The following is a 23378-nucleotide window of genomic DNA, read 5'->3' as shown; positions in this document are numbered from 1 at the left end:
AATCTCAGATTAAAACAGCAATAACCCAACTCCCTTGTTAGAATATTTATTTTCTTTTAGGTTTGGAAACTCAGCTGGGATGCGTCTTTAAGTATACGGCATAGCCTCAACCATCATCCTAGGGGCTACATGAAATGTTTCTCAAACAGCAAGATGGGCAGCCAAGTCCTGGAACTGGAGAGGAGGAGGGCATTTCAGCCTCATGTGGAAAGCCCCAGACAACAAAAGCCTGGGAACCTCCACTTTCAGAGGATTCATTCCAGATGTCAGAACTAATGGTGTCACAACGGGGCTCTTGTAGATTACCAAGGAGCTCCCTGAGTCAGGCTGCCAGAGAGTAGGCATTCAGGCAAAATCATCACACTGACCTGAATCCATAATCTAACAACTAATCTATTCTAAGGTTGGCAGCAATAGGATATAGTCCTATATCTCATAGTTACCTATGTGGGAGATCCATCCATCCACCCATCCATCCATCCACCCACCCACCCACCCACTCACCTAATGGAGCAAACCATTCAATAACTGATTGACCATCAGTAGAATTCTGCATCATTTAGAACAGATTGTTAGAATCTGTGGTCTGATTGTTAAACCGCAGAATCTAACCATCTGATCCTAAGAACAGATTCCAGCCATAAACCAATGCTGTCAGTAAATAATGACTAAGTGTCAACCTTGAATTCATCCATCCATCCATCCAAAAATATGTATTGAACACACATCATGGCATAACAGATAAGAATGTAAGCTTCGGAGTCAGACAGAACTGAGTTTGAATCCTGACTTCTCTCTTACTGTGTGATCTTGGCAAGTTGCTTAAATTATCTAAGCCCTATATTCCTTATTTGTCAAATAGATGTAAAACAAGTAGTGCCGTGAGAATTAAACACGGTAATTTACCTAGAGGACTTCACACAGTGCCTGCCTGGTACAGGGTAATCCCACAATAAATATTAGCTATTATGGTCGTGTGCTAGGCACACAGTAGGGCCTGGCAAAAACAGTGGTAAGCTGCGGTTCCACTTCTGAAAAAAACTAAAAGTGTTGGTGGAGAAACAGTTCACATAGGGGGAATGACTCCTAAGGTGAGCATCCTGTTTGGAAGAGGGCTGCTGAACGTTCTCTTGTCCGGTCACAGTGCTGTACGGTGGGAAAACTACTACGATGACTGACTCACAGTCAAACAGCTGGTGTAAGAGCAGAACTGGTCAGGAATTCAGATCTCCCGGCTGCCAGTTCGGTGTGCATTTGGTTTGTTTCACCATAACTTCCTATGGACAGGCAGTCCCATGGTCAAGGAGCTGACGCAAAGGCGTCCAGAAGCGAACCAGGAGTCAGGGCCTCCTTGGAGGCGTGTGTCAAAGTACAGGAACAAAAGCTAAGAAAGAAAACAGCAGCCCACTTGGGACAAGAGTTCATAATTCTGGTCTCTCTGTACCTGGCAAGGATTTGGGTCTGCTCTGTTCCTTTCTGTATCCCCAGCATCCAGAAGTGTCCCCGGTACAGCGCAGGTAATCAGTAACTATCCGTGAATGAAGAAATGGGTTAGATTAGGTAGTAGGAGTGTCCTGCCTACACGGCAGGAATGTGTTCCATCCTGAAGTGAACATGCTAGCCATGAGGCAGCTTCTGTAGGAGAAGATGCTATTACCTGGCTGTGGTTTCTTTTGCAATCCTGTCTACTGCCATGGTGCCAAAACATCCCAGTTTACTAAGGACAACAGTGCCCGCAGCCATGACCTTGGCACCTTTACCCAGTCTCATCTTTAGAAGTTCATCGTGGAAACAATGGTGGAGTGGAGCCATGCCCTTTACCTCCTCGCCTAAGTGCAGCTGGAATGTGCTGACCCTAACATGTAGCAACTTTGTAAGTGGTGATGGACACAGCAAGCTGGAGGAGGGGAAGAATCCTCATGGTCCCCACCCCCTTGCCAGAAGCCTGGCACCCACCCTTTCTGCGGGGGAGAAAGGGTTACCAGCAACATTCCCCCAGCAGCTCCAGGCACCGCAGTCACCTGATTCCCTAAACTATCACAGAAAGAGCAAAGAGAAGCCTGTGTCCTCTGTCCTCTATTGTTCTCCACTCTCAGCAAGCAACTTTCTGGCTCCTCAGGAGGCACGGAGCAAGAGAATAACCCGGGGAGCCTTACCAAGCCAGAAAGAGATGGCAGGCACAACATGTCACTATTTAAGTTATTAGGAATTAACTAGGGAAGGGCCAAGGTGACCCTCAGTGTCCTCCATAACCTGGACTTGTGCCCTCAGGATCAAATTCAAGCCACAGAACCTGGCATTTTCTTGGACACGGTGATCAGGATGGGAATCAGGTGATTCTCTCTCCCCAGCTGCCTCCATCACACTGTATCTGGCCTGGGTGGCGGCACAGGAAAGACAAAAAAGGAAATGACAGGTGTCGGCTGTTTGGAGCCTGGCCCCAGCAGCACAAGTGTGTTGGCCCCGACGCCCTGCCAAGTTGCAGCTGAAGATTCAGACAGGGGCAAGGGTAGAGATGATTTGGGAGACAAAGGTGGAAACACCACAAACCGACGGAAGCTAAGGAAGTAATGCTGGCACAAGAGAAGGAAGAGGGAGGAGTTGGGGAGAGAAAGGCCATATCCAGGCATATCAAATTTAGGAAAGAAAAGCAGCCGGCATGGAAAAGGCAGGAGGGGGAGGCCCTCTAAAGCCAGGAAGAGCACAGGGCTTAAAAAGCAAAGCAGGGAGTGAGTCTGACTCAGAAGATGAGCAAAATTTAAGGCCTAAGAAAATATTAAAGGGGAGTTGGTGTGAATCTAGAAAGACGAACTGGACCCCAAAATTCACCTCGCCTCTTAGGAGATTTAGTTGACTCTGCCATATATATTGTCCATTCCCAGATTTCATCCACACGTCCTCCAGGGGAGGGGGCGAACTCACATAAGGACATTCTTAGAGCTCGCCCCGCTCCAGCTTGAAGCCCTGCCCCTCTGGCGACCCCCACCCCTACCCCACCCCGTGCAGTCGATCACTCTGACCCTGTGGTTCCTCTGGACATCTGTCCCTGCCCCCGGCGCACAGACACTCACGCAGGTGCGCAGGCAGGCGGATCGAGTCTTCCTCCATCCTGAGCGCTCGGGGCACTGGAACATGAAGCGGAGTCGAGGAAGGGTAACTCGGCACCGGGCTCTCGGGAGGTGTATATGAAATTCGCTCCTGCTGTTAAAAACAAGGGCAGGAAGAGGGGAGAGGGGAAAAGACAATGAACGCTTGGAACTAGGTGTAAAATCAGGGAGAGGGGTGGGAATAGAGGGGACGGGGCATCCGAGCACTGGCCAAGCAACCCCCTACCCTTTCTCTCGACACTGCCTGGTTGCGTTTCAGGCCTCCAGCTTTTGGGATTGATAACAAAACTCTGGAAAAGTTTAAAATAGGGCTTTTCCTTTGGACTCGGATCAATAGGTGTCATTTTTCTCTCTCTCTGTACTAGTGGTTTTGTTCAAGTAAGGAGGGGAGACAAGGCAGAGGAAATGAAAAAGTATGTCCTAGAGAATGGATTTAAAGACTGCTCCCAAAGATGACTTTTCCAAGTCACATAATTAATGTCACCAATACATTAAAACCATGTTTCCTCTTCTCTGGCAATAGCCCAGTCCAATCCGAGTACGATCCTGTACTCAGATCCGGGAGAGGTGCGTGCAAAGTGATGGGCTGTACATTTCAGATTTAGGTAATAAACATATGAGTAGGTTTTTCTACGATCTTTCAATCTTATTATACAACACCCTCCCAAAATATATACCCAATGTTTAAGTTTTTTTTCTTCATGGCAAGGAATCGTCTGTAACATTCATGGGTATCTCCTGGTCCCTTCGTTTTCTATCTCAGAATCAAGATTCCCTTTTCTTCTGAACGATTTCAGAGATTCAAAGTACCATCTGCATTTAAGAAAAGTACTATTTAACTGAAAATACTCATTCAACAGACAAGGAAAGGGGACGGTGGGCAGATTCACTATTTAAATTCAAACAGGCAGTGTGGTTTAGCTCAATTAAAACAACTGGATGGGATGGAAAAGATTATTGTTTGTTTGAAGTTAAAACATGGCTAATTATGGCAAGGAACCAACCACCTTAATAGGCCAGAAGAGCGGCGCGATGTGCCTCTTCGAGCTACATATCTACTAGTTTGCTCTGCAGGCCATGCACACTAAACATAACTTCCCGTTAGTTTCTGTGGTTTAACTGGGCAAAGCAAAGTGGGGCACACCGGATCTAAAAATAGGTTTGGGGAAAAAGAGCAGTCAAAAGCCATTACGAAAAGAGAAATCAGGAACAAAAGAAAAGTCACAGGTTAGAATAAAGCCGAGGGGTGGTTATGTTTTGGAAAGGCAGTTGTCTAACATCTTATATTTCATCGACTACGCAAAGGGGAGCAGGGGAGTCCCCTGGCCCTATGACCAAAGTAAGGCTTTTCTGCTCATACCCTGGAAAGTTTGGTGTAGTAGAAAGCCATCACATAAAATTCATTCAATTTTAAATGAATATATACATATTTTTGCAATTTCCGAATGGAATCACTATACCTTCCCTGAGGCATCCTCTCCCGGCAAATAGGGCATTGGGATACTTCTGTCTAAACATACCTTGTAAAGTTCCCTGGTGAATTTGTTAATTAAGGGTAGTCACATACGTGCTAAATCTCATTTCTCTATCAATCAAGATGTCCTATGAAAGGTCACCCAGAGGCGAAACCTTCAACTTCACTTTTCTTGAACTTTATCAAACATCACACATTTGGAGCAACTCTAATGTAAGGATGAGTTATATTTTTGGTGTTTGGTTGGGGGTTTGGGGGGGTGAAAGAGGCAAAGACATGAACACACATACAGGAGACATACAAATTCTGTTTAGGGGTTTTTTGAGGTAAAATAGGTTTTTAAAGCATCATAAACATAGTCTGTAACAATTCTCCATACGCTTCAACCCTCGAATAACCCCAGTCCCGATATATATCTAGATCTCTTATCTACCGTTAACTTCATTCCCAGAAATAGCTTTCTGTTTTGTTAGGGTTTTCTGTAGAAGTGAAACCGTTGATGAAGAAAACATGGGTCGGCCAACGAGTCTTTCAATGGCTTGGCATAGGTGCGAGAAAAAAAAGACGGCATTTCGTAATACGATGACACTCTCCTCAAAGCACGGAGAAACGCCTGAGATCCGATAACTCGTCTGTATGATAACAAGCCACCTCACCCCAGCTCCCTCATCCCTCACCAGCTCTACCCAGGACAAGCCGGGAGAAACCCAGTCCTCCAAGAGGATTCAACTTTATTTTGTGGACCATCCAGCTCCGGCCTACTCACAAAAGAGTGGAGCGAGGCACCACCTTTCAGGTGTGTATGTTCTGACTTGCTAACCAGTCGCTGTGCTGTGCCTTCATCTCGCCGTGCTTTCTCTGGGGCAGCCCCAGGGTCTGCAGTCCTTCCTGCATGGCCCGTCCCCGCGGCGGCACTGCACGCCACGCTGCAGAGCATCCACTGCGGCACTGCACGCCACGCTGCAGAGCATCCACTGCGGCACTGCACGCCACGCTGCAGAGCATCCACTGCGGCACTGCACGCCACGCTGCAGAGCAACCACTGCGACACTGCACGCCACGCTGCAGAGCATCCACTGCGGCACTGCACGCCACGCTGCAGAGCGTCCCTGGCACTGTATGCCTCCCTTCCCCCACATGTCCAAACAATTCTGGATGCAAACAGCTGTGCTATTCTATGATGAAACCTATAAAAAGAAGGCCAGAGACAGAGTGTAGACCCAGAATTCCTCTCATTCCTGATGATGGTTTCCACTCAGCAATATTGTGACCCCATAAACTGGGGAGACGGGAAGCTCTGTTGAAAAGGTTCAATGGAGAGAGTAGTCAGGGGAAAGCAAATGCACCTTTAGGGCCTCTAGTGATTTGCTAATGGTCATTACACACCTACCGCGACCCTGGGCTCAGCGGCCAGCAGAGTACAAGGGACCCCAGAAAGGATGTAGTCCAGTGTCTGGGCTCCTTTCCAAAAAGAACAAAACATACACCTGGAATCCTTTAACTTTCTTTTTGTTAATTTCTAGGGTGACTCACATAGTCCTGATTTTTCGATCTATTACTATAACCACGCACTCGGCATTCAGCACACTGTCATCAATTATAAAAATGAATCAAGTCGCACTCTCAGATGGAGACATCGAGACAGAGAGGCTTGAGGAGACTAACATCCGATTTCCCAAATAAAGGAAACCTCCTTATTCTCACAATGGCTTCCCTGGTCCCACCCCAACCAAGAGAAGTACAGGCTCACAGCCTATTCACCTCTAGAACACACACTCAGTCCAATGAAAACCAAAGGTGTTTCACTTTAACATTACGGAGGGGATAACAGTCTGCCCAAGAGGATTGTAACCACTGGTCTAATTAAACTAAAATGTTATAGACAGTGATACCGGTGCATTCAAGTGTTGTAGGGGGATAAACTGCCAGCGGAGGTCAATGATGTGACTAAAAATGCCGTGATGTGGTTACATTAAGGTTTGGATGTTGGAAAAGAACAAAACAGGCTGCTCTCACATTTGCGGACACAACCAACCAAACCAGCCGGCAGATCAAAAGGGAAGCACTGCCATTGCCACGGCCAAGTGTAATACCTGGGAGAAAGGTGGGGGCGGGAGGAGGAAGAGCAGCACTTAGCTCTGAAATGGGAAAATGAGGCTAAAAATAGTTTCAGGCAAGGAATGAAATGTAAATTTTACTCACCATTACAGAAAGCTTTCAAAAAATAAATTTAATGGGATGGGGAGTAGGGTCACTGTAAGCACAACTACTGGAACCAAAATGAGTTCTATTCCCTCTCTTCATCTCTTCACCAGCCACGAAGGGCCAGTGAAGGGCACCCACCTAATGCTGCTCATTTGTAAACCGGGTGCTTCGGAACCCGTGACTAGCAGGTCAAAGAGCTTAGACCTTATGTGCCGAGTAGAAACATGGCATTCCCCCCCCACCCCCACCCCATGCTGCATATTACAGAAGAGTCGAAAATCATTCTTATTACCAAAACAGTCTTTCCTATTCAAAATTATTCAAATCCTGGGATTCCCCCTAGTGCCTTATGCATTTGTTTTTACACCATTAACTCTGAACAGGCTGAAAGATTAAGAAATGTATAGCCTATTGCTAATGAAATGTCAACTTTCTGGAAATAAAGATGAAGCATTTCTGGAACTGAGAGAAACAAAACGAAAGTTTGGTTGTGCTTGCTAGACGATGGTTTGCAGGTAATTTCCAAGACGCCTGTGCTGCCGAGCTGAGACTGTCCTTGGTTTAGGATCCCCTTCCAGAAACAGTCCCACCTCCATGATAACTGCCTGCAGTACCGCAACGATGGTTTCTGAAGCCTGTGCATAAGCACTCAGGAGGAAGTGTCATGGAAACAGAGCGGTGACCGCGACCATTTGCTCTAGTGAAAATGCCACAGGTGCCCTTTGCATCCCGCAGCTCTTTGGCGTCCCAACACGGTGCTGAAACTCAGCAACCCAGACAAGATGGAACACAGCAGGCGCCAGACACAGATCGGTCACATGGGTTACACTCAGTATTTTGAGGGAAGGACTCTTTCCCACCCTGAAGGTTTTTGGGAAAGCTGATGCTGGTACTATAGTTGTTTCCTATAGATTGAACAGAAGAAATCTCTCCTCTGGGAAGCTATTTATTGAGATTTGCTAACCTAAAGTCTGAATATACTTTTATGTAAGTACCCTCTTCTGGCTGCAAAATGACTTAAGGTGGTGGCTTTGGCATTCTTTAAATATGTTTTCATTAACAAGCAAAAGCAACACATCACCACAAAAATGAGCAAGACTAAAATTTGAGCTGCACCATTCTCTAGGTTTTTGGCACCATGCACACAAACAGAAATACACGGAACCTAAACTCGTTCACTTGAAAAATTACATTGGATATTTTGTTTACTCCAAAATTTAGCAAGATCAACTCAAAGAACTTGAGAAAAGATGCCATCGGTGGTTTTCTTTTCATAATAGGCATCGTATACGCAGACCATGACATTTCGGGCATCTCCCCAGAAACAGGATACCTTAGGATCTGGGACACACCTCAGGATCTGAGGTGTTCAACTGTGAATGTTGAAGTAGAAAGCCAGATCCAGCTGCGATGCTGTCTTCCCACCCCACACAAGTTCCAGCAGACACCTATCAGTGGCCTGAGTCAGCTGTCCTCTTACTGTCCAGCTGCTCCGCTGAGACAAATATCCCTCTGGGTGCTCAGGCATTCGATTTTCACGACCCAATTCGTCTCTTGCTCTTAACATGCTTGAAATGATTTTGGGGGGAGATAGGAGTGGCCTGTAATAATTAGATGGGTAGGGACTCCTGGTCTCTAGGGCTTCCTCCCTTGGTCACCCAGATGCTCATTCAGCTGGGGAATGAGGTGAGAGGGTGCCCAGCAAACCACACTCACACTGACGTGGGCATCTTCTCAGGAGCCCAGCTTCACCAGTCTAAGGAGTGCTCTTGCTTTGGACACAGAAGATGGGTTCAGGACCTGAAATATGCAGACTCCTGCATATTTATATTTATAACTGAAATAGTCCCTTTGCTTCCCTTCCTGGCCTATTACATCCTAAACTCAGAAGACAGTGTATTGTGTTTGTCAAACACATACAGTGAAGTCAAAGCATCTTAAGTCTCCCTTTAGACCGGGACAGTGTTATCTGTGCACAGCGATGTGGTGAAAAGAAGTATTAGCAATAGACCCTGCAATCACGCACTGCGATACAAGGTCATCAAGGTATTTTCCTCTCATGATTGTTAGGAAATATTTCAGTATTCATCAGGCGTCCCCTCGGAGCCCAGGCTGTACTAGGGATGACAAATTCTGCCACCAGAACTCCCAGAATTTCCCTGATGGCCCAAATATTTAAAATTCTGTGTCAATCTACCCATAAATACCTATGAGTACTCACGCATACTACTATACTCCTCAGATCATGGGTCCCAATCTTAGTGGGAAAATGTAGTCACTGCAGGAAGTGGAGCTAGCATTGCGAAAGCCCTTGGAATGTGCTTCCTAGGAAGCCTTTATTCCAGCCTCACAATAACCCTGTAAGGAAGGCGGTTATCTGCACCGCACGGGAGGAAGCTGACTGAAGATCGCAGGGGCTGAGCAATCTGTGCAAGTCACCAGCCTGGGAAATAGGATACTTGCTATAAAGAGGAAACATAAGAAATGACATTTAAGTAGCACCGGCTGGTCCACAACGGACTCACAACTTATGGGGAATCCCAAGAGACAAATTCAGGCTTGTAAGAATTGTCGCAGTTTGGGTTTATTTCATTGCTTTGCGCCCTCAGAATTCCAGTGGGGTTTGGAGGGTCACTAAGTCAGGCAGCTGACTTTTTTATGCCTGTTGCTTATCGTGTGGGGAGCATAGGGGGAAAGGAATCAATGCATTTAGCTGCAAGAAGAGGACCAAATACAATGTGCTGGAGGAGTTCTCTCGAAATGATATCTGAGCAGGCGCAGCCATTAGAATTCACCCAGGGATGCACATCGGTAGTGGACAAGATCGGCAGGGCCAACCAGGCACTTACAGATTTCTTGTGCATATGATGACTTCAACTTGTATAGATATCTCAGCTTGGGTAATTTTCCAGTAAAAATATGTTACTTTTTTAAAAAATATTTTTTTCTTCATTGATTTTAGAGAGAGAGGAAGGGGGAGAGAGAGAGAGAGAGAAACATCATTGAGAGAGAACATCAATTGGCCACCTCCTGCATGCCCCCCACTGGGGATCGGGCCCACAACCTGGGCATGTGCCCTGACCGGGAATCAAATCAGAGACCTCCTGGTACATGGGTTGACGCTCAACCACTGAGCCACACCAGCCGGCCAAAATATGTTACTTTGGTCTCTGATATTTTCTTTAACAACAACAAAATATATTTCCCATACTCAACTCCTTTCATTTATCCAAGAGCAGCATATCTAAACGTACAGGTGAGACAAACAGGAGCCGTGAGGAGGAAAGGCCCCGTCAACGTCCACTTGGAGGCTGCAGTGTGCAGAGTACATATGGACCAAGGAGGAGCTGAGTCGGCCTCCAGAAATCACGTGGCCACAGTCCAACAATCTTCTCCAACGGCAGAACATGCAGGCTCCCAGCCTCTCAAATGAGGACGGGGTGAAGGCACTAAGGACACACGTGACCTGTAGCATCTCAGAGGGCAGGGCCAGCAACTTAGACCTGTGACCAGAAATATATGTGACTTATTGTTCCCCCAAAAGCCGACTTCCGCTGGGACAAGAAGGTGACTCTACAAGGGTTTTCTGCACTGGGAAGGCACTGAGGTGGAAGCTGAAAATGCCTTATAACTCCAAGATGCTGCTTCTACACAATCTTACTCTCTCCTGGCAAGTCAGAGGTTATTCATTACAGTGTGTGCAGAGCAGACCCCAACAAAACACGAACAACACAGCCTCCTTCTGTGTTAATTAGTCCCCCAAGTCCCCTCACAGGATCCTAGGTGCTACCAATATAAACAGAAAAGAGCAATGTGTCTAAAACTAGGAACAACCCCTTTAGAGACAAACCCCCCAAAGCAAAACTCTCAAGTAGATTTCTTTATTGTTCTAATTTTAAAACATTTTACTTAATTAAGGTCCTTTCCAACCTTGAGATGCTATGAATGTTTTTTCCCCTGAATTTCTCAAAAATTTCTGACATGAATAGTAAGCAGAATCTCAAGCTGTGATTCCTTTTCACGCCAGGTTGTGGTTTCTAGGGATGTGTTTGCTTGAAGGGTGCTCAGCTTGTTTGGCTGGAGGCCTGTGCTGATGCAGATGAGGTCACAGCGCAGGCTCGAGACCTGGGTCGGACAATTACACGTGTGTCACTCCAAGCCCCAGACGACACCTCTAATCCCCGCCACGATGCAGATGATTGCTTTCACTCCGAGTGGAGATTACGTGAGCTCAGCAACACACATCATCGCTCCTGGAAGCCCCAGGAAAGTGCATGTCCTGCTGAGAACAGGTCACTTCAGTATGAGAAAGGTGGTGTGACTTTATTTATACAGAAACAGCAGGCACTACTTCTGGGAAAAATAAAGTCTTGCTGTTGGATTTAGCCAAAAATGCCCCTAAGCTTTTGATCAACCTTTTGAAAGAGGGTCATTAAGTCCTTTCTTCTTAATTTTAATAGCAGAAGAAACAGGTACTTAAATTAACAGCAGCTTACATCCTGGGCTCAACAAAGTGGCCAAGTACAGCTCTTTATTAGCAGCTTTCTCCTCCATTAATGCCAGTCCCTTTAATGGTTTGGCTATTACAATGAGCCAATCTGTGGTGTCCCTGCCTGAGGCTAACGAGTAATGAACTGAGAGAGTTGCTATTTAGTTGTATCAAGGGTGCCATTAGAGAGGTTTCTCAATTTCTCCCCCCAAAGGAGAGATACCTTCCAGGCATGTTCTACCTGCCATGTGACTGCCCTCCTAAAGAATTTGCAGTGTCCCCACCCCGGAGAATCATGGGACCTTAAAACCTGGGCAGAGGAAAGGATGAAGGTCAGGCTTCTGCAGAGCCCACAGGCAGAAGGAGCCCGGACAGTTGCTTCGAACCTGTGCATTAACCACGAAATCCTCCCTCCTTTCCTACCTTCCCACCTGCTGTCTCTCCCCACATCCCACCCCTCGCCCCAGCAGCTTTCTGCTTTCTGTTCCATCACTCTGGGCTTTGCTCATCTTTATCTGCTTCTTGAATGGCTGTATCTGGAAGTCTTGCAAAAGGAAGACCGATAAAGAGAAGCTATAGCTCAAACCCACAATCCCAGCCGATCACTGGGGGTGGTTGGAAGGGAGGCAACTCAGACCTCCTTTCCAATTAAAACGATGTTTGCCCTGTGCTTTATCCTAAAGATGTGTATAGCTTCAATGGACCACATGCCTGATAAGAAGGTTTTAAAGACTCTGATATGAGAGCAAGATTTACACTCTAATTCACATGAGGGTAATCCACAGAAATTCCCCGATTCTATAAATGGCAGCCCCAAGGAAGCTGTTTGCATGAAGTCCTGCACGGTCCTAACTGGATCCAGCCCAGTTCCAAGGGGCCAGGAGACTCCCCCGCCCCCACACGCCCCCATCAGTAAGGAAGAAGGCTGGGCCACACCACCACCGCACCCACACTGAACAAAGCCCCCTGCTCCACATATATCAGATAATTCCTGGATTGCCTCGGGCTGAGAAAATAAATAGAAATAGAAAAAGGCCTTGTAAACTATACCTAGAGTAACAAGCGCAAATTAGATCTGGAAGAGATTTAGATCTCTGCAAAATGTTTACTCCCAGAATAATTTTCAGTGAAACCACAGAAGAGCACTGTGCTTACAAGGCCAAGTGAGAGAAGTCAGCGGGCCTCAGTGCTGCCGCCTGGGGAACGGCATGGCGGCGCCCCCCTTTCCCGCGGGGTAACTCACCGCAAGGAGAAGTGAGGTGGCGCTTGTGAAATGCGAGTTTCTCGAAACGAAGGTTCTCTACAAATGCCAGGCATTACTATGATACGTTTCAAATAAAGCATTCCTTTTCATGTATGCTTTAATAATTAAACTTGTCTTTTGGTTGAAAAATGAATAATGAACTTAACTGAAACAAAGACTGAGACAATGACCTCACTGTGTGACTGACTGAGGAATTAGGGCTGAATTGATCTTTCTCCCCCCAACCTCTGTAACTCTAAAAAGGAACATTTAAACATCAAACACTGATTAAGAGTGTCACACATCTGTGTTTCCTCTTTTAGAAAAGCTTTTCCAGAAGTAATAACCATCTTGGCAAGTCATTTCTACCTCTGCTTGTCAAAAATCACAGAAATTCGATTCTTTTTTTTTTTAATCCTCATCCGAGGATTTTTTTTTTTTTTTTTCATTTATTGGTAGAGTAGGAGGGAGAGGGAGAGAGAGAGAAACATCAATATGACAGAGAAACATGGGCTAGTTGCTTCCCACATGACCCCAACCAGGGCTGGGGACTAAACTGCAACCAAGGTACGTGCCCTTGACCAGAATCGAACCCACAACTCTTTGGTCCTCGGGCCGACACTCTAACCGCTGAGCCAAACCGGCCAGGGCCTGATTCTTAAACACAAGACTCCTAATAGAAACTCAGGCATCTTCCCCTTCACTGTGGTCACAGAAAGAGCTGGGAGTTTTGTTGTTGACAACTGTTTACTGAAAACAAGTTTTGCTGAGAAAGTGACTATTACTTTGAAAAATGCCGTCCGCAACAGTACCATTCTAAAAACTTAATGACAAGCAAGACCGAGATATAAAAGTGTGTGTGTGTGTGTGTGTGTGTGTGTGTGACGGCACCAGTGAGTAACAGAATACTAGTGGCCTGAAATAATAAGGGCTGTGATGCGCTGCCCTCTTGCAGCCCTGTTGTTAAGACCGGTTGATAGTTCACGTTACGTAAGGTCCCTGCCTTCACTAAAACGCTTAGTGCTCAACAGTACATGACAAATATGCTCGACTTTCCACATACTTCAGGAACTCAGGATCAACGAACAGTTCAGGAAACACACATTTTACATCAGGTATTCTGAATCTTGGCTGCACACCAGAATCATGTGGAGAAGCTTTAAGAAAAAAAACAAATCCCAGTATCCAAGTAAATCAGCCTGACCAATATTTTTAAAGCTCCCCCTGTGATTCCAATATGCAGAGGAGTACGGATGAGAATTACTGTTTTAAATCAAGACAGAAATAAGACAGTAAGTCAAGATACATGTTAAATGATTACCTTTCACAACAGGTGTTTAGAAACTTTACTAATCAACTTGCCAACTGTCCTTCCCTCCTGAGTAAATTGCTACTGTTCTGCTTTTAACCAGAAAATGGAGATTATCAGTGTGCGGCAGGCAGTGTGTTACCTCGCCAGTACACCAACAACTGCTCAGACAGGTGTGTCTGCAGTGGTTCCCATTCCCTCCCAACTGCCTCTGGAGTTCCCCCATGCCCGCCCCCCCCCCCCGCCCTTTCCCGGGGACAGCTGATCAGCTGCACTTTGTGCAGCTCATCGGGGAGCCTGTGTTCCCAGCACTGGCTGCACTGTGTGTGGCAGGAGCAAGACAAGGTTAATGAAGGAGAAGTGAGAAGGAATGAAAACCCATTCCACTCTGGCCTGCCTTCCCTTCCCCCTCCCACCCAGAAGGCTGTCTGTCTTCCTGTGCTCACGCCCCAGACCCTCTTCTCCTGCTCAGAACGAATCCCCATCCAGTCGCCTGGAAGCTGAAGAGCCCCTTTCCCGAGGTGAGGCGCATGGGCCCAGAGGTGCGGTCAGGGCTACCTGGGAGCCATTCTGTAGTGGCGACTGGGACATGGGTTTTTTCTCCTTCATAGTAACCTTGGCACTAGTGGTTAGGTCTTTGTTTTTGCACAGTGAACGATCAACTGATTATAATTGGAAGAAATACTTTGAACTCTGGGTGGTTAACTTCTTATTAAAATCTTAGAACCCTAAACTAGTTGAGGTAAAGAGCCTGCTAAGGTGCTTAATCAAGACAGTGTACAGTCCTCCAATGACATGCTGCTGTGTATCTTCCTAACACCCCTAGAGTCATGTCACCAGAATTAACACAAAACCACGTGCCAGAGGTAAGAACTGAGGTCGAAGGGATAACAAGATTCTTGAATGAATCACCAGCAGTCCTTAACCCAGAGTTGTCATCTGTCCCGTTACCTTCTGTTCAAAGTCTGGGTTATCATGGCAGTCTATGTAGCAGGTGCCTCGGGGGGGAGGAGAGCTTATTGTAGAACTCAGCTGACCTAGTTATTCATCCCTTGATAAAAACAATCTTAAAAAAACAACAACAACAAAAAACCCACTGGAACTTAAAAAACTCAAGTTCTTCTTATTAAAAAATATTTCTGCAGTTTTGAAGCATTTTAATGTTATTAGCATTTTTTTCCTCTTCTTCCTTTAAGCAAAATACACTGTTCTAAAACAGTGGTAGATCTGTGACATGAATGCGGCGTCACCATCTGAAACTCACTCGGGTTGAAGCTACTTGACTGGGCAGTGATTCGCTCGCCAGCGGTTTGTGTCCCGGTCAGCCTCACCCGGGTGTCGGCGATAGTTCTAACACAGAGACTAGAAAAATAAAGTAGTCGACTCTTCAAAAGCCTTGAGGGTGTTACATCTAGATTACAGGACAGACACTGATCATCTCTGCATAACTCTGAATGTACTAAGACCCGAATGAAAATCCCATTCATTTCAACACTGTCAATAAACACTTTCTAGTTCAATAAAGATGTTTAGAGAACTTCTTACCATTGAAAGTAGGTTTTTAACTCGATCATCCTGACTCACAACTGTAAGCAGTTCCCTCCCATCCATGGGCTCAGCTGCAGGTACCGTAACTCAGGGCTTCCCCTCCTGCCTCTCCTCAGGTCTCAGACCACGTGTCGTCCACCCCCCACCCCCAGGTCTGTACCTGCCTGACCTTCCCAGCAGACCCTGACCTTGAGTTGGGATCTAGGCCTCAACTTCACAGTTCCTTGTTTCCTGGTCGATGGTTTGCTGGAGCCTGGACTTGGACTTTTCTGTGTCCACATCCACTGCTGGGGCCTACCTCATCTTCCCCTTTCTCTCAGACCCCCAAAACCACACTGAAGTCCCAGGCCCTCCTACTCACCCAGGAGCAAAGGCTGTCAATAGCAAAACACTCCGCAGGAGCAGGGACCTTGGCTGTCCTGTTCACACCACATCCGAGTGGTGCCTGCTGGCTCACAGTAGCACTCGTTAAGTATTTACTGAACGAATGAATGAGCCTCATTAGACAATCTCACAGGGCTTCTTAATGCCAACACAAACTCATCTTTTGTCCTGTGTTTTTCCCTAGGGCCATTTAGTGACTTATTGACAAAGTTTTAGGTCCAACTGTCTACATAAAAATCTTGCTACAAGCTGCCAGCCCCGCCCCATCTCCTACTTCTCTCCAGGACACACATTTACTGCCCAAGTATCTAGTTATTTGACTTGTTTTCAGGACTTATTCCGGGAGGTTACAAGTCCCTAAAACACTGTACTACTACAGTCTCATCCCATCCACTCTGCTGCCTAACGAGATAGATATTCTATAATGTGTGTACACTTATTCCAATGATGTCATCATTCTTCTAAAGTCCTTTAGAAACACCTCTTTTAGGACTTTCAGAGCCAGTTATAGATAATGGTTTATTGCTGTTTCTTATATCTGACCAAAAACCTTACTCATCACACTCAACGCCAAATGATTTTGGCTATTTCCAAAATTTAAAAATCCATGTCAAGGACCCAAGTTGTTTGTTACTCTAATTCTCTATGTAATACTTCTCTCCAGCTAGACTTTAAAAAGTGGTGGCACAGTCTCCATTTATGTTGTTGACTCCACTCCCCCAGCACAGGGCCCGATATACTGTAGATACACAACTATTGCTCGGTGAGTGAGTGAAAGAATGATCTGAAGACCTTTCTAAAAGATTTTTCTTTTATTCAACAAATACCTGCCTGGAACTGCCAGGCGTTGAGAACATAGAGATGCATAAGGGGGGAAAAAATCTCTATCTTCTTTAAGGAGCTTAAAGTGTAGAGGGGGAAAAAACTTAAGAGGAAAGAAAAACAAACTGTTATTTACCATGAACTCTTCTGTAACAGGAACATATTTATTTCACTTAAATTTCCCAGCAATCAGCCCTGGCCGGTTTGGCTCAGCAGTTAGAGCGTCGGCACATGCATGGAAGGGTAGTGGGTTCAATTCCTTGTCAAGGGCACGTACCTGGGTTGCAGGTTGGATTCCTGGCCCTGGTTGGGGCATATGCGGGAGGCAACCAATTGATGTGTCTTTCTAACATCGATGTTTCGCTCTCCCCCCTCCCCCCACCATTCTTCCTTCCCATTCACTCTTTCTAAAAATCAATGGAAAAAAATATCCTCAGGTGAGATTAACAAAAACAAACCAACAAACAAAAAGTCCCAGCAATCAAATAAGCATGACATTTTAATCCCCACTTTTAAAGACTAAGAAATTGGGATTTGGGGATTCAGCAATGTTCTATAAATTGCACAGGGTTAACAAGTGGCAGGCTGGTCTCTGAACCCAGAGCCTTTGGACAGTAAAACCAAGGTCCTGCCTTCCGTGACACCAAGCAGGGCGTGTACAATTGTCTTTTGAAGTGACTACTTTTGAAACTCTGAAAGGACCAGACTTCCATGGACATTTGAGCGCTGGTATGGGTATCCATCCCCTTTCTTAGCCTTACTACACACCTCTGGAAACCACATTAGTTTACACACAAACTCCCCTCTCACTGAGAAGTGCTCCCAAGACCAGCTCCCTTGCCCGAATTCCCACATGCATCAAGAAGCAAGGCCTGACTTAATCAAAGGTCCATGATACCATCAAGCATGGGGGTGATGGTGTGGAAGTTGCCCATCTTGCTCTAATAATGAACACATTTTACTTCTTACATTGAAGTAACTGGTTCTTTGCTAATGACACCTCTTTCCCAATTAGTTCCATAAGCATTCAGGGGCTCCGGGGCCTGGTATGATCTGTCGGGAGGAGAGCCTGGTATGCTTATTCAGTCAGTAGCCACTCAGTGTGTACTTGCTCCCCTTTACTTACAACCCTTTCTATAACCTCAGAAATGAAACGGAGGGTGAAAGATGAAAATAAGGTGCTCTGTCAGGAAACATGGTGTAGGCACAAGGGCTAAGGGAAAATGAAGAAGTAAATAAAATATATTTAGTGCCTCCCATGTGCCAGACACCTAACATATGACACCTTTCTGTTTTATAAATGAAAAACAAAACAAAACAAATCTCAGCAAGCTTAAAGAACTTGTTTTCCAATGTCATACAAGAAGCGGTGCTAGAATTTGAATCAAGGTATGTCTGATTCCATAGCCAGGATCCTTCTACATTTTCTCCCCAAAATGAGGAATAAGGATCTGTGACAAAATGAAAGTGGTACTTCCACAAAATCATGGAAGATGGTAACAAATCTATTAGAAAGTCTTGGAAAGTTCTAGTGTTTCACATGATGACTGCAAACCTGGAGTGGGGCAATTAAAATATTCTGACATCCAGGATCATGGACGTAGGCCCAGTGTCAGGGTGTCCTAAGAGCAAGCATTGCTCGGGGTCCTCCAGCGGCCGAAAAGGAAGGAATGTGTGTGTCAGGTGCACCTGCAGAGCCCTGGCCGCTGCCCACTTCCTCCCTCACACTGACAAAGCAGCCCATTCAAACAGCACAGTGGGACATGGCCAAAAACGACGGGGTGGGGTGTCGTGGGTAGAGATGCCCTCAGAATGTGGAAAGATTTATGCTTAGAGGAAGATGTCCTCCTTGTGAATAGAGTGTAGCAAAGAAGATGATATGTTTTCTTTTTGAGCTCTCCTGCTTCCTATTTCCTACTTCTTTCCTCACAGTACATTCGAACAGAGAGGGGCCCTAGGAATTGAGACCAGCATCCTCATTTCACATATGAAAAATCTGAGACCAACAGAAGTATCTGAAATCACACTTCTTGTTTCAGAAATCAGGTAGGTATCAGTTCTTGTTTCTGTTTTTCAGCATATACTATAGTAAAGAGAGACGAGGTAGACAAAACAACAACAAAACAAGAAGCCAGAATTTTTACTCTGTAGACATAAAGATATCCCTATTTAATCTCGAATTTTCCTAACTCCAGGAATGTGTGCTTTGACTCTTCTTCAGCATTAAACATTTGTACTGCACATTCACAAACGGCTGCCTGGGTCGTTTCTGAAGCACCTGGTCAGGTAAGGACTGTGGGTGGGAGGGTTTCTCTTTATGCCGGGCTCCCTGCACTGGTCGCCTCCTTGGCTTCGACCAACTATCCTGGTTTGCCTGGGACTGAGGGGATTCCTGGGATGTGGGATTTCAGGGGCTAACACCAGAAAGTCCCAGGGAAACCAGAAAAAGTTGGTCCCCTACAAGCCGTCTTCAGTAGGGCCACCTTCTCAATGGAGCTAAAGGACCCAGACAGCTAAAATGCATTTAGCTGGAAGTTTTTGCTGGTCTGACACCAGCTACATGCCAGTTAACAGTTCAAGTCTTTAGGAAGCAGGATGAAGATTAATGACTATAAAGGGCGTTGAGCCCTTGGGGAGGAAGGTTTTCTCAAAGTAGGAAGTGTTAAGTCCATAGAAGAAACAGTATGAGAATGCAGTGGGGCTTTTTCATACCTAACAAGTATGACTAAACCTCTGAACACTTCCTGTTCCGTCCCATGTTTTTCTGAAATTTGCTTTTCCTTATTGGCCAAGAAGGTGGTGGTGGTGGTGGGGAGGGGTTGTTCTCTCTTCTCTTCTTAAGAATAACAATAGGGAATTTCACAACCTCCAAAGACTTCTAGTTTAGCAAGCTCTTGCTTTCACACAGAAATATTACTGGAAATCAAACAGCATTTATTTTTTTTCTCCATGAACATCCTAAACTCTGGCTACGTGTAACTTCGGGTGAGTATAAACCACCTGATTAGGAAAGCACCCATTCATTCAGCCATCTAGATGTTATTTTGTATCAAAACAATTTTTTTTGGTCAAACACTGTGCTGGGTGCTGACAATATAACACTAGATAAGGAGACTATGTTTTTATGTCATATATCACACTATCCTAAAGATTAAAAACTGCCTTCTTAGGTTTACTCATTATTGCTGTGGAGGAAGAGAGCCACTCCTAACATAAAACTTCACCATTAAATGGTCCTGCCCAGGCAGCACTTCCCATTCCAAAAGAGCAGTGCCCCAAATCAGTCTCACTTTCACCATTTCTGGGTCGCCAAATACACTGGAGGCACTCGGCCTAGAACAGGACAGAAAGGATGTGAGCCGAGCAGGGGGTTATACCAGGGCATATGTCAGTGGGTTCCCTTACTCACAAGAACAGCTCAAAGCTGCCCTGTATCCATACATATTTGGGAAAGATGTTCTCCTACCTCTTCCAATTTTCTGGAAGTAAGATTTGAACAATATCAAGTAATATTCTAGGGAAAAGTAATATTCTGTGGGATGGGGGGGCCATGGAAAAGACTTTCCGTCTTTCTACTTCCACTCTAATGCGTTGATTTTTGTACCCTCAACAAAAGAGGAAAATTAAAATCAAGATCACACACCCACCCACTTTCTGCAGTGGAGAGAGATGCCTACACCTCTGCCCGTAGGATGAGGTCTAGAGGGCTGCAGCGACAGGGTGACAGAACGGCAGAGCAGGAACACCTGTCAGGAACTCCCAGCTACATGGCCAGTTCAGGTGACAATGCCACCTCACCACGGAGTCCACAGCCACTGCACTCAGCTCGCCCCCTGGGCCACAATGGACCGTCTGCCCTTGGTTAGCACGCTGGGCCCTGCCCGTGTGCGAGCCTCCTGGAAGTTCCCTGGGCTTAGGTGACTCTCACCTTTGTGCAACTACAGTGGCTTCTCTGAGTGTGGCAATCCCAGACCAGGAGCCTTACTGGACTCCTCTGTTTATCCAAGACTTGTCCAGCAGGTTAGGCTGCTTCTCTGCTACCTTTTTCTCCCAACACCTTTAAAATGCCGAGATATCGGGAAGCAAATGAAGAACAGGGTTTTCTCACCATAATTCCAAAGACGTACGGAGGGTTGCATAGACCACAGGCGTTGCTGAGGACCTGTTGCTGTTCTCTTAAATGGTGGAATGTTTTTAAAGATTGTAAGGGAAGAGTTGTCAAAAGTAAGGTCAAAGTCAAATGCACTGTGTCTCTATCACTACTGCTGGCCTCTTTCCAGAGAGAGTAAAATGCACCCCTTGGAGCTGGCAGCAAGTCCTGTGGTTGTGTCAATAGTGATTTTCTCTTGCACAGAAAATCCTCAGCAGCACATAGATGTTCATAAACTTCCCTCTCTATTTTGCAGATCTAGAAAAAGTGGTGGAAAGAAATTAAATGCCTTTGTGAATCAGCAAAAAAAAAGAAAGAAAAAAAAAACCTAGGATAGAACCCAGGGCAGCTAGTCTTCCTGCTTTAACCCACGTATCTGGCACACCACAGGGAAAATGGTTATTTTTCATTACAAAAGAGACAACCTTCAACTTTAGACATGTAAGGTTGAAAAAAAAATCTTAAAAGACAGTAGTTATTTTGTGGAGAGAAGAATTCACAAAACAGTAGCCCTGAGCTGTTCTTTCCAGAGGTCAAGATGGTATCTAACCAAGGTCAAGATTGTACGAACCAAGAGTTCAAAGGCCATTATCTTCCCTCATGGTATGAGTCAGTCACAGCGAGACCGCCTCAAGGTTCAGGAGGAAATCATCAAACTGCCAGCAGTAGCACCAAATTAGGACTGGGACACTGGCTACTCGGGCCACATGTCCGTTTCCATTCATAGTACCATAGGTGACCCAGGGAACAACCCCCTCGTAGCCTGGGAGAGGCCATTTATTAGGCATGAACCCACACCTGCCCCTGCACATGCAACCCAGCCCCCACCTGTTCCAACATGGCTGCCCAGCAGCTCCAAGGACCTTCGGAGAGATTCTCCAGTAAGGCACATGGCCTTTGAACAGGTCTCTGCTCCTAAGGCTCCCACCCACAGGAGCATACTCACAGTATACCCAGAAGATCAGATAAAATCCTGAAAACATGGGCAAAGTTCAACCGACAGCTGCCCCTTCTAGGCCACGAACTGGCACACCTGGCCACTTGGCACCCGTTCCTTCCTTTAGCAGATCGTACCTGCCTGAGCAGGAAACGGTGATAAGGCTGAGGCTGCAATGGTTTCTCACATTTGAACAACTCAGTTTAGAAACAGAACCTTAACCTGCTGCAGATCAGTTCAGAGGGGTATCACAGAGCCACCAAAAACAACAGAGAGGATGCATGTCACCGTGTTTGGTAAACCCTCAAGCCCTACATACAATATTACACGTTGTTATTTTGATATTAAATAATGCTAAAGTAGAACCTTGCATTGCAAATGGACACCGATGGCAGCAGTGGAATAACTATGTGAGCACATGCATAAAGGCTTGAAGACGTCAGGTGCAGCCGGTTGGTTATTATGTAAAAAGGCTCAATTAAAAAAAATCTTTTAAAGTGGCTTACACATTTAATAAACGATAAATACGTTGAAATAGTACCCTTTAATTATAAACGTATACAACCCACTTTGAGAGTAAAACTAGTGTCATAAATCTCAGCTTCGAAGGGGATCTCCAGGTAGCCCCAAGGCAGCCCATCTCCTCTACCACCCACAGCAACATAAACAAATCTGATTTTTAAAGGTACAGACATACCAGTGCTTGCTAGTGTCTAACCCATCCCTCATGTACTCCTCTGTGCTAAACAAATTCCACCTCAACTGAAAGAGGAACAGACAGGCAACAGAAGACTACATACGCCCTGGGTATTGAATCACAGATCACCAAACCTTAAGCTGGAAACAGAGTGGCTTTCTCCCGCCAGGTCCGCTCCTGTAAGCCATCGGAGGGCCACTTGGTCGTGGTGCCCTGCACACTCCTGCAGACCACAGAGCCCTTGCGTTTCTTCCCAACACGTGTGATGCAGCCTGGACAGAACATGTGCTATAATGCTTTCTTCACCTTTCATAATGATGCAAAATAGGTTCATCCACCACACTTCCAGTCAAACCTTTTAACTGGGAAACCAGCTCCAAGTATGCTTGAGGCTGTTTTTTCTCAGCTCCTCCTATTTCTCACTTTCTGTGTCTTTCTTTAGGATTAGCACTCCTCCAAATGACTTCATGAGTGACACGGATGAGGGAGATGAGGACCAAAGTGATGTAAAATGATCGAAGGGAACATGGACACCACAAATGGAACAGGAAGCTCCCCGGTACACTGCCTCGACGAGGGACAGGGCCCTGGAAGGTGGTTTTTACGTGGGGCCCATGTCACAAAAGGTGTGCAGCTGTCTTGTGCATGAGTACAAATAGCCTCCGCAGCCTAGAAGATGCAGGCATGTTTGTGGTCTATAAGGTTCTTTCTATGCCGCTCTCTCTATTGGGGGAGTTGGACAAGCTCCTCCGCATTCAACAGCCTGTTATCTGGGGTGGTGTTCAGATACACATGCAAAGGCAAGCTACCAGTTCAAAGCTGCAAGGCAGGGCCTCTGCTCCTCTGCCCACCCACAGTTTACCTGCCTTTCACAACATAATGTCTCTTCCCTGACCTCAAGTTCAAATCTTGGCACTGGCATTTACTAGCTGTGTAATTCTGCACAAGTGACCTGGCCCCTGAATCTCAGTCTCCCGGTCTGGAAATGGGAGATAAAGACGCCTATCTTGAAA

The 23378-nt window shown here is 45.9% G+C and overlaps 1 protein-coding gene and 1 long non-coding RNA gene across 4 annotated transcripts in view; one reads left to right on the top strand and one right to left on the bottom strand.

Annotated features, from left to right (window-relative positions):
* The window catches only part of ETV6 (ETS variant transcription factor 6), a 223752-nt gene that overhangs the window by 128431 nt on the left and 71943 nt on the right, over positions 1-23378 (bottom strand). Inside the window, exons 1-2 of one of the 3 annotated variants that reach the window (XM_036250538.1) lie at positions 10041-10705; positions 3072-3201 (exon numbers count right to left, since the gene is read on the bottom strand). In XM_036250538.1, coding sequence (XP_036106431.1) covers positions 3072-3108 — 37 coding nt within the window. In that variant the 5' untranslated portion in view covers positions 3109-3201; positions 10041-10705. Of the gene's footprint in view, positions 1-3071; positions 3202-3784; positions 3899-10040; positions 10706-23378 lie in introns of those variants that run through there. The other 2 variants (XM_036250527.1, XM_036250533.1) reach the window with 2 other exon arrangements.
* LOC118622963 lies at positions 18348-23003 on the top strand. Its single transcript, XR_004958168.1, has 3 exons — positions 18348-18627; positions 18777-18867; positions 22808-23003. It is a non-coding gene; the product is annotated as an uncharacterized LOC118622963 (long non-coding RNA).

The sequence above is a fragment of the Molossus molossus genome, unplaced genomic scaffold, assembly GCF_014108415.1.
Source record: "Molossus molossus isolate mMolMol1 unplaced genomic scaffold, mMolMol1.p scaffold_m16_p_10, whole genome shotgun sequence".
NCBI lineage: Eukaryota > Metazoa > Chordata > Mammalia > Chiroptera > Molossidae > Molossus > Molossus molossus.
Note: the sequence above shows the minus strand (reverse complement) of the source record. Positions and strands in the feature narration are given on the sequence as shown.